Raw genomic sequence first — 12,373 nt, 5'->3', positions numbered from 1 at the left:
GAAGCTATTCAACGAGTGATTTTAATTCTTGTAAAGTACTGCCTTTTCGATATACAGTGAAACCACGATTATCCGAATTAATTAAGGGACATGCTTATTCGGATAATAGAATATATGTTGTAGTTTCTCGATATGTACTCCGACTGTACGAATACCATCTTTATTGTCGCATGGATAGCTTTTATTTCTTCCTTTACTCGAGACAGAAATTACAAATACCTGAATGTAACAAAGGAAAACCAGAAATAGTCGTTGAATATTGTCCAAGGGTAGTACAGATGTTCGAATTTAAGCACTTCGAATCTCAATACTGAATTGAAGACATCTGGCTAACGATGTCAATCTATTGACGTCCGGCGTTCCTCGGATGATCAGACGTATACAGCCTTCGAGGTGCAAGATCGTCGCTTTGGCCCCTATCTTCATGAATGCATTCTGTGTCGGACAGCTTTACTCGCAGTTGCCCTACCTGTATGCTCAACACCCTGGCAAAGTGGAATGTTACACCACAGTTAAGGGGAATGCCGATAGTGTCTAGCAATTTTTGTTTAGCCACAACCTTGACAAAGGTCGACCGAAACGTTTGACCTTGCACGACTCATGACCCCCTCCAAGACGAATTCTCTTTTCCTGAAACTGTACCCGACCAGACGGCGAATGAACGACGCAAAGACTGGTTCTGCTGCTCGATAAAAGGACGCTTTCAATATCCAGAAAAAGGAATTACAAAAATGCGGATATTAGTTCGGTACATGTCGATCGTAATCGTGTGCGAGGAATCGTCGATCCACGAGGGTATGGAAACGAGGGGGTTCGGTGGTAGAGTGAGAGAGAGCTGCTAGGGTGGCATAGGTGAGGTCTCAGCTCCGCCTTTGAGATCGTGCCATATAGCATTCCACATGAAAATAAACCAAATAAATCGCATGTTTCAGACGTTCGCGTAATAGGAAAGCGAAATAGGATGTCGATAGATCGAGTTGTTTTTAGTTGTTCTGCTCTCGTTCCTCACACCCTCCGACCAACCCTCTTTCTGTCGACGGTCTGTAACCGTTTTTTTCTTCCTCCTTTCATCTCGGCAGAATGTTTCACGCGTTACGGGTCCCCGGCGTCGTCATCGCCTTGCAAACCTGCACATTTTTGTGTTACGCTCGCGAGAAGAACGAAACTACGGGTCTCTGATGTGAGCGCGTCTCGTTCGACTGGCTGTCGAAAGGAAAAACCAGGTGTTCACCTTGCCAGGAAGAAATATCCAATCTTCCGCTGTCGGTCAAAGCGCGCCGCAAAAAGGGCTGAAGAATGAAACGAGGCGTAACTGCGTTGATGCACGCTGCCAACTTTCGCGTTGCCGAACGGAAACGTCTTAACGTCAATATCAGATCGACGGAGAAGGAATTCTAATTCGACCTCTCGATTGAAAACGCAGTTCTTTTGAACCACTGAACGTTTCGTGAATAGTTACCATGGAATTACCTTCAAAGTTTAAGAGTTTATCCTCTGATCTTGGTGTTTTAAGTTTCGTCGGTAATTGAACAGCAAAGAATAAGAGTCAAAGAATAAGAGTCAAAGAATAAGAATACAACGCTAGAGAGTGAAATTAAATGGAGCTTTAAGTGTACGGACTCGATGAATCGAATTACGAAGAAACGGATGTAAACATGGTTCAGCAGTCCTAAGACTTTCAAGGAATACTCTCATCAGAACTATGAAAAAAAAGTGATATGTACGATTCTTCTAAGAGAAAAGGCGTGGCTAACCTTTGGGGCGCCCGACCATCACTTCGACTCCATGAACCCCTTCGTTTCACTCCGCCCTGTTGCATAAGTTAAGTCCGCTAAAACATTAACAGAGAGCATTTCTCTCACAAAACACCGTCCCAATGTATTCTCCCATTCCGCCGTCCGGTATATCGCGAGATTATGGCTGCCGGGAATCGCAATAAAATTGCATACCATACTCGCGAGGCTCTAAGAGATCGCTCATGTGTCACTCGTGGACGTGTACCTTGATACCAGCAGATGCTTTTCGGTAAGATTTACAGCCAACGGTACGTGAAGCGCAGGTACCACGGTACCAAGCCGGAAAAGGCTTTGCCGGATACGGGCTCGCGTTGGAGTCTGACTGCTCTCGGGGCCAGGGAGGGCAAAGAGGTAACGATAAAACCAGCACCAGAGGCGTATTGGGCGGGATGTTTTTAAAACTTACTCCTCCGAGCTCGCCGGCACACCCACACCATTAAGAAGGAGGTTCTGAACCTTTCCGTCGGTTCGTCTTCTTCTCATCGTTCTTTTTTTCCTTCTCTTTTTCTCTCTGCTCTTCTCCGCGTGTTTCCTCGCAAGAAGGCCCGCGAAAGTCTACCGCGGCGCTACGTCTCTCGGCCTTACCCTGGGAAGAATACACGTTACGCTCGAACAACTAGCTTTTCCTTTACCTCTGCCGCTCCACCTCTTCGTCCGACTGTCATCCTCACTCTTTTCTCCCGCGTTTTCGAGGCTTGCTTTTAATGGACCGCTAGAGGTACACCGTTTCCAGACGAACACCCCTCCCTCTAACATCCTCCCCACCGTCGCGTTGTCTTCGAGATTTTGGTTCAAGAGGGTGGTGTTCGGATTTAAATATCTGAGAACGGCGAAGAGGGCCTCTTCCGCCGCGTTTAGTCGAACCTGTTCCTTTCTTTCCCTCTTCCAGAGCGGCCATGTGGATCGCGGCGAGCAGAGGGAGCGTCGATCTCCCATCGGACGGGCTTCGAACCATCACGGTCTTACCGTTAAAAGCCTTGCTCCTTCGCTCCTCTTTTCCAACCGATTTCTTCTCGTCTCTCGTACCCCTCATTTCTGCTGGAACACCTCGCGCCGTTTACTCGACCGCCTTTTCCCCTGTGTGCACGCCGCCGACTCGTCACGGACACCGTGGAAAATTTGAAGACACCGTGGGGAGGTTCGTCGTGGATCAGGGTGTAATTGGTTATCGGTGATTCGATCGATGGGTTGTTTGGCAATTTGTGCTCGAAGGAACGGGCCCCGTTAACAGAAACAAATACGTTACCCATTTTACGACAAATTACGAGTGTTACCTGAATTAGAAACAACGGAAAATTATGAATTTTTAATTACAGAAAATATCGAAACAAAACAAAGCGCACCTAAAAGTACAATGTATTATTTTTAGCGATGAAGTTTATGGAATACTGGAAGCTCTCAATCTCATATCTACAAACGACTCTTTGAATGTAATAAAAGCCATAACGAACTTAAATGAAAGGCATAACTATGAAATTATCCAAAATATCCAGGAAACGTACACCAAAATTACAAATAAAAACAGGAACATAACTATGACCTGAGTACCTTCACACCAATGCGTAACTGGCAACGAAAAAATCAGCCAATGGAACAGAAATGAGACTCGCTCTAATACGCACATTGAAAATAAATTTTCTATCAACGGTTAAAAATGAATAAAGAGATCTCGAAGTACGTATTCCTCTAAACAAATAAAAATCTGGGATAACAAACGCTTCAATGTGAAATAGCGATCGAGAATTTGACTGACTACGATCATTGTTAGGCGACGTAAAATTCAAATTTGCGATGCACCAGATATTCTCACGAGAAATTCCCATAGAATTCCAGCGGCGAAAATATCCAAAAGGAATCTGAGTTATTCCCGGGGGGAATAATATTTTCATTATTTTTAATCAAATGAAGTGCCATTTTGTAATTTCGTTTCGTTAAACGAGCCTCGCCCCCCGTTCTTTTTCCTATCAAAAGTACGTTTTAATAAAACGTTTATTAAATCGGTTTTCCATCGGGATGAGTGCAAATGCGATTCGTTAATACCGATGCGCGGCCTGGATAACAACCGTCGAAACATGGAAAATATTTAACACCCCGTTGAAACCGTACGAGCACGTGATCATTGAAATAAACATTATATAAATTGTGTATCCGACGTCGTCGTGGCGGATTCAGGAAATTTCAAATACCGAAGCTTGAAATTTATAATTTCGTGCGTCAGCGTGCCTCCATGGCTTGAAACTGACAACGCGAGGTATAAAAATGAAACAAACGTACCAGTAAATAATTCTCAGTTATTAAATCAAAAATATTTAGCTTAATTAAGTGAAATTTTAAGCTTGTACGAATTTAACGAGACTAACTATACTTTGCCAATATCAACTCTATATAAATGTTCCAGTTTCGCGCGAGTATAAATGCAAAAACGGGTTGGTACGTAGGTTGGTACCGGCCAGTTTGTATGTAAAGGATCTGTCGTTTTAATATAATTTATCCCGGTTAATTTTATACCCGCCTGGATGTATCATTATCCCAGTGAGACATATTTTAATTACGAACGTGCTAATTTGTACTTTAATTTATTAGTGTTTGCGCAACGTGTTGACGCTTTTCTTCGCATTATAACATAAACGTAAATAATAATTATTCCGAAGGAAAAAAGTAGGTAGAAATGTATATTCTTTCAAACGTTTGTTAACATTTTCTGTGAATTCAATTTCATTAATCCGTCAACTAGATGTTATTTATGCTTGTAATATACATTGCTTAACTGTATGCAGAGTGAAACTAAAGGGGACTAGGGTACTAGCGTACTAGTGGCGCGTAAAAGAAGACAGTATCCGTTATATAATATTTTCCAGAAAAATTCGTTTTTATAAATTATGTAAATATTAACGTTAGTCATTTGTATTCGTCAAAGATTATTTCTTTCGCTAAATTTGAACGAAGTGGTATTACTTTTCTTTTCAAATAACTATATTGAAAATAACGATACGAAATATATTGTTTCAAATAGTTATTTCTTATTTTCATTCGAGCTAAAATTGGCCCAGATCTGGTACCGATAACATTGATTCAACATCCGAACAGCTGTTTGGGCAGAATCGATAGAGCGCACGAGAAAATTGTTTATTGGTCGTCAACGAGATTCGTTTATTAGAATATTGCGAGTTGCGTTGTTATCACGCGCGTATTATGTTGTATTGTGAAACTTCCGCGCTAAATATAAATCTATATTACCTATCTATAATCTATATAAAACCATTAGTACGTTGCATTCGAAGATTCTTCTTCCTGAATTGAAAGTAGATTTCCAGCGAAATGATTCCTAATTAATTTCTCACACCCAGCGAAACTCCCGTTCCTTCGAAACCAATCGACGCCACTTTCCCCAACGAATCCCGTTAGCGATCCTATTAAAAGCGACGACGCTCGATTCCGCGATCTCTCCGTCGTTTCTCGAATTATATACATAGTCATTAATGGGACCGAGGACAGGATGATATTAGAGACTCCCGCGTTGGCGTAGCAATAATACCAATCTCTGCAGAGCACGGGTTGCTCTCATTTTTTGGCGGGGTCGTCTTTAATTAAGATCTTCCGTCGAAATTTCCCAGGCGTATTCGGTTTCTGGGGCTCGTCGAAAGCGGCGGCCGCAATTCTCGATAAACCGCGCTGAAAGGAAACTCGTTAAAACCAATCTAACGGCGATCGAATCGATCGTTTTGCACCGTCCGATTGGGCGGTTGGGAAGGCCGCGAAAGAAAAAGACCGGCAGCGGGGTTGAGGCAGAGGGTGTAATAGAAAAGATGCGGTGATAGAAAACAGACGCTTGTCAATGAAACAGAAAGAAACACTCGGGGTAAGCAATACACCCCATGGCAGCTGAATTAAAATGTTTCGAAAGAAACACTTTGAAAAAACTAAAAAAAGAATATCGATTTCCCCGCATCATCGTTTGTTTATATTTTACTTATTGCTAAATGTTCGTCAACGTCAAAAAGGATATAATTACTTAAATAAATAAGTAAATAACTAACCAAGTGATCCAAATGAAATCATTCAACGAAGAGAAAAAAAAGTAATTAAATTAAAAACATAAATTTCCCTATTCTGAAAGACAGTAAAACAAGTTTACCAATTTATAGATGTAAGCAGCAATGCGCTGAAGCTGGAGCTTTAGAATCCCAGTACGGGAAAGAGATAAACAAAGAAAAATAGTCTTGCGGTACATCTACGAGGCCAAAACAACCTATACACAAACATATTTCTCAATGGACGTGATATTTCCCACCTAGAATACCCACTCGTTCCAGTGTGCACTGCGCGCCTTCGGGATCGTTCCCTCCTCGATGCCCTGATCGCGTTAACGGTTAATCATCGAGCGTAGGCGACTCGGCGATCTAATTAAAAAGTTTTCGACGTCGCGCCAGACGTTGTCCGTCGCGATTCGTAATTTCTGCCTCGAGATGACGAGATCGGGGCCAGAGAGGGACGGCTGAAGATCGTTTCGACTTCAATAAGAAATGGGCCGATGGAAGGAAACGGAAACGGAAAAAGATTAACGCGAAGAATTAAAAGAGAGAAAAGAGAAACGGCACAAGGTAGAGCAAGATCGAGATCAGACGGCGGGAAACTGAGGACGACGCGGAAAGTTGGCCGGAAATCGGGAGAAAGATAGGCTGACTGGATCGTACGGCAGATATCAGACGTAGAAAGTGAACGTGGCTGGCAGGACGCGAAGGGTAGATAATTAGACAAGAAACACAGGCCTGATGTTCCTTCCCCCCCTCTCTCTCTCTCTCACACACACACACACACACACTCTTTTTCTTTCTCTTTGTTTCTCTGTTTCTACGGAGTGAGAGAGTTTCTTCAAGCCATCCGACTTTCTCTCTTCGCTGGAGCCCGTATCCTCCTTAATTAAATATAAGCGCCGGCTTACCTCTGCTCCTCAAACCTTGCCGTCTGAGCTAGTCGTCCCACCCCCCACAGGCCCGCTCCCTTAAACCCCTACCCCCTAACCAACCCAGCTCGCGGTACACGGTGCGCCGCGCCGTGCTTGCTTGTACAAATTCCGCCCGGCGCGCCGAGCTTGCACGAACACGCTCGCGTACACCTCTGCAAACGCGTCTCAACGTGTACAGAGGTAAGGCACGAAGACGATGAACGCGCACATGCATACATACATGGGTCGCGCGACGCTTCCATCGGCGCGCAATTACGAGAGGGGTTGAACACGCTCGTGGAGGTCACACGCGGGACACAGAGCAACCCTCTCGCATCGCTAGGTATCGCGCGAGACTGACGCAACGGCGGGTGATACCAGGCGAGGGACAAGGAAGGGTTATAATCGTTTTAAACGATCGCGCCAGGCCCGATTAAGGATCGTCGATCCTCTTAGCGGTGCCGTCGATGGAACTACCCGCGGGCTTACCGTGTTAAGTGACATTCCTGGCTCGATGCTATTAGTTTGTTTTATTATGCGATATTTAGACAGGAAGGGTGTAAGTGCTGGGATGGATATAAAGGGTAAGTAGGAAATCTCTTTATCCCGTAATAATAGTAATAGTAACGTAGTTACACATTTATTATCATACTTTTCATATTGCAACGAGAGCCCCTACTAACGAAAAAAATAAAATTCCGAAGCTGGACAACGGAAATTTGTATCGTTAAGGTGAAGATAAAAATGACAAAATATATTTTGAAATATCAATATCAATGCCCAATATCTAGTGTATAAGATAAAAATGTTTTCATAATCTTTTCGTAACCAGTGATAGAATTTGACGTGACGTAAATGCACGCCAGCAGTCGTGAATGTATCGAAATTAAATTTAATGGATCTTATGAATACTTCTATATGATTTTAGATACCTCATTATATATATCAATGAATAAACTATTGTATAATGAGAGAATCCAGCAGCAAGCGTATTTAATACGACTGAATATTAATAGCTTCTTCGTTAGTCGCCAAGGAAAGCAACACACATTTTATCATTTAAGTGTACAACGAAAAAGTTTTGGGATATTGCGTTAAGGTAAAGTTTCACGAATTCCTTGAATTCGCTATATTGCGTTCACGTACACGCAAGTTTCAGCGCCCGAAGTTACAATTACTGACTTTGCTTAGCGAGAAAATAAGGTTAGAATTAAGCACTGCGATCTTGTTCCAGTTTCCTAGAGAACTACATACGCCGGCTCTCGTTCCATTAAAAACTTTAAGTTACCCGTGACTTTTATTAATCATTGAGAATAGAAACTTTCTACAATATTGTACAAAATACTATAGAATTATCAAGCTTCACTTCATCCACCAAGATACAGAGAATCCTAACCGTTATTCAGTATAATGTCAGGATTTAACTATTCCCTTCCAGAGTACTTTGACTATGATTCGATAATGCGTCTGACTTATTCATTGATTTCGTCGTCGATTCGGTGGTAACAACTATTTTAAACTTACGAGGTCCAAGTTTATGTTCACGACCGGTACGTAAACCACCACCGTGTTTCATACTACTATTAAAAGCATTCTCGCTATAAAAATCACTATTGGCAGATTCAGAATTGAAACTACCAGAAACGTTACCATTTCTGTGGCTATTCTGATCGAATGTCGTGTCGAATCCGTTTTGTGTCTTAAAATATAAATCGTTACTATCGTCAGCGTTACGATTAAGACTGATGGCATTACTGATGAGTCTATCATTACGAGGCAAGCGCATCTGCGTCGACGTTCCATTACGAATTCGATCGTTGTAAACTTGATGGGAACGATTTAGTTGTCCCAATCCTGCGAGCGCGTTCCTAGTCTCCTGCTGTTCATGTTCCTCCAATTGTTGATTCACGTTTCCTGAAAATTAAAGCAAGTACAATTACCACCATATACAGTTTAGCTTTTTTTTAACGCGTATCTGTTTACGTGGGTAGTATTTTTGTGGTCTTTCTCGAGGCAATTTTTATAACGTTTTTGCAGCCAGTGTACTTGACATCCATTTTTGAAATGGTTCCACCCATGTACTTAATAATACTTAATGATATCAATCTATTTACATTTTATAATATTAAAATAACATTAAACATTTTGAACGATACTTAAAGAAAAATAAACCTATCGAAACATAAATGATGTAATTGATATTAATAGATTCTCAACTTTCGTTAGATATTTATTTCTACATAAGGAAGTGTCCACATACTTTTAAACGGGGGTATATATTACTATCTGTTCTTTTACAAACTAACCTGTACGCATCAACGGTTCAAGAAAGCTCTCGATGGATCGTTTGTTGCTGCTCAAAGAATCGAAGACCCTACGCATCATTCGCTGATAAGCAGTCCTATTATGATACTGGCCCATCCCAGCATAATTTGAAGGATTTGATGAAACCAAACTCGTTGAGTTGACGTTGTTGGATCCATCAGCAGGCACTACGTGCACCAAATGCTTTTGGCCCAGTTGATCAGTTCCAAGGATCAGTTTCGGTATCAACTGTCTCAACCTGTTCCTCGTATTGTCGATAGGAGCAGCAGTAGTCACGGTATCGTTCGCGATCAGTTTGTCAGCAGGTTTTACGCGAGGCTGTTGCTCCTTGGTACTCTTCTCGGTTGTCTTCTCGGTTGTGTCCTTTACGAATGGCACTGTTGTGCCAACACTCTGTCCACTATCACCCTCGAAAAGTTGTCGAGCAGTGGTTGCGTTGCTCTGTTCTTTGAGCACGCGCTGTTCGTCCGAGTCCCTCTCGAGGAATCTCCAGGAATTATTGGACTTTCGCTGCTTCACTGAGAAACTGTTCTCGGGATTCGTGTAAACGTTTCCGGCAGCGCTGTAGCCGTGTTTGTCTTTGTAGTAGGCGATCTCGTCGGCCTGAGTGCTCACGTAGACGTAGGATCGCGGCCAGAGATTGTTCATGTGGTAACTGCCGTCTATCTGAGGGACTATCGTCAACTGAAGATCGTGTCGCGCTGGACCGTGGGACGGGAGCCTCTTGATCCTTCGAAGGATCCACTTGACGGTGGGGTGCGTGTGCTCGATGCACGGCTCGCAGTCGTTGCATCCCTCTTGGCAAAGGAGCCAGTGCCCGTTTGGGAGGTAATAAACGTCACCGCGCGACAGAACGACGCTGGCAGCGTCGCTCGAGACGATCGGAAATGGACCGCCGTAAAGAGGCGCGTCCAAGAGTCGTTTGTACAGGTCATTGTTGCCTGGTGGTGGCGGCGAGATCGTCTTGAACACGAATTCACGGAGAATGTACTCCCAGTAAGGTGGAACGTTGGGTGATTGGTGCACTGAGGCCGCTGGCACGTGACGTTTCTGTTGTCGTGTGTGGTTCGTAGAGCTGTATGCGGTGCCCGTGGAGACCAGCGACAACTGCGAAAAGAATTTCGATAGAAAGGAAGTTGACGAATAAAAGCTTCCTTTTAGTGATTCGAGCCACTGAAGTAATTGCGGATCAAAGGGACGCTGGAAGCACACGATTGCTATCTCACGTTTTAGAACGCGCTATACTATTTTATTATTTCTAGACTGCGGATCTTTATGCAAAATAAAATCTTGTCGAATCTGCCTACGAAAATTCTATCTAAATAGGAATTTATTTTATTTTGCATATACACGAACTTTATTATCAATCTTTTTTATATTCTTGCGTATTGTTTGCATTTTGTAATTCCTTGCACATTCAAATTTCTTATAAACGCATAAAGATCCGCAGTCCAATTATTTCATTAGATGGAAATCGCCGAGAATAGATAGAGAGAACAGAGATATAGAGAACAGCCACGAAAATGTTGAGTTTGGTACAAATGAAATAAAAATTTAACAGAAAACATTCAGGGTGTCAGTAAAATTTGATCGAATTCCATTCATTTGGGAACGTTTAAATCGCGAGCTAACAAAGATTAAGAACCACTAGTTTAGAGTAGCGTTTCCGTGTATGAATGAGAATTCGGTGACGCAGAGTGCAGATAACACAGGATTCAAATGGCGTGGGATTCGTGTGACACAGGATTCTGTTGTCACAGAGTTTAGGTAACGTAGGATTCGAGTAACACAGAATTTAGATAATGTAGGATTGAGATGACGTAGGATTAGGATGGAGCGGGGTTAGGTGACGTAGAATTTGAATGGTACTGAGGAAAATTTAGTTAAAATATAATAATACTCGACTCACATTAAAATACATATAAAACTTTGCCTCACCCTCCTTATTCCCCGAGCTTATCACAGACTGATTTTCACTTTCTAAAATTTCTACAATTTTTCCTCCGTGAGAAAACATTTCTTAATCAAAACTCCGTCAAAAGCAGGATCGAAGAGTTTATTAATTTCTGGAAACTAAGTTTTTGTAAAAATAGAATGACGATGCTTTCAGTATATTGGAAAAAGTATACGAAATGTAACAGTGATTACTTTGATTTCTAAAATTTTATGTTAAAAAAGATATAATCGTTTGAAGTTTTTATTAAAAATCGGAAATTTCATATGCGGCAACCTAATACTTGGACTGTCTGGCGCATGATAGAAGGTATTAATCGAACTATCGATTTTTACTCACCATGACCATTGAAACAAGATTCCATTTCGTCGGACTCATATTTCCCGTCCTTTAATCGTACTGACATTGACAAGAGACCGCGAGGAACAAAATTAAAGGAAACTGGTGGCGCACAGGGGTCAGTGTAATACGTCTCGCGTCTGACGAACGACTGAATCATGCAAAAGATGAGCTACTCGTGGTATCGGACACCCGTTTCGAGATCCTACTACAGATATCGGGATACCGTCAAGAATGCTGACATTACTCACGGCTAAACATTCAGTTCGCGATCAAACACCGTAATTCAAACACAGGTCCGATCAGATTTACCGTACGTAACGTAGTGTTCAACATAAAAATGCCTTTAAAAAATTGCGAAACAGCAATTCCAGTAGAAACTGTTATCAATTCAGTGCCAGATTCTTTCCATTGAAACCAATTTCTCGGTTAAATTCAAAATGAATGTTGTTTTGCTTCTCGTACTTTTATAAGTGAAGGAAACGTTACTCTTAAGAGCAAGAGTTAAACAATTTATTGGCATGAACAATGACGATGTTTCAATCACAAATACTTTGAGCAAGCCATTCAATTCAATACACCACCTATAACTTTTCCAAAGAAAGGCATACACGAGATACAGTTGCTGTACATAAATAAATCGATGTACCATTGTAAGGGATGTACTCGGTCATATCGTATCAGCATATATTTAGTTGTGAAATACTCGACGTTTACAAAATTTATCACAAAATAGTTTATGACTTGGGTCGCCAAAGTCGCCTTTTATGCAGATAGTATTAAAGAATATAAGCTGAATTAATCGTTTCCCATATGGGTGATATAAATGTTAACGATCGATACGCACGTTGACCGTATCGGATACATGTCGCAAACGATCGACAATATGATAGAGCGTAGCCAGTAAAATATGCACGTCGCGAACAAATCTACGTTCCGATCGTGAATTTGTTTCTATTCCGCGATAGGAACCCACCTGTCACGTACGGTCAGACAAACGGTTTTACTATGTAA

General features: G+C 42.0%; 1 protein-coding gene across 1 annotated transcript; it reads right to left on the bottom strand.

The window, feature by feature from the left end:
- Positions 1–7,399: 7,399 nt before the first annotated feature.
- On the bottom strand, positions 7,400–11,502 carry LOC128890078 (uncharacterized). The gene is made up of 3 exons (XM_054148277.1): positions 11,360–11,502; positions 9,048–10,173; positions 7,400–8,655 (listed from the first exon to the last, which is right to left on the bottom strand). Exons 1-3 carry the CDS (start codon positions 11,396–11,398, stop codon positions 8,162–8,164), a joined length of 1,659 nt encoding a protein of 552 aa, XP_054004252.1. The 5' UTR covers positions 11,399–11,502; the 3' UTR covers positions 7,400–8,161.
- Positions 11,503–12,373: the final 871 nt, after the last annotated feature.

The sequence above is a fragment of the Hylaeus anthracinus genome, unplaced genomic scaffold (assembly GCF_026225885.1).
Source record: "Hylaeus anthracinus isolate JK02 unplaced genomic scaffold, UHH_iyHylAnth1.0_haploid 12000, whole genome shotgun sequence".
In the NCBI taxonomy this organism is placed as follows: Eukaryota; Metazoa; Arthropoda; class Insecta; order Hymenoptera; family Colletidae; genus Hylaeus; species Hylaeus anthracinus.
The sequence above is the reverse complement of the archived record's forward strand: the minus strand, read 5'-3'. Positions and strand labels throughout refer to the sequence as shown.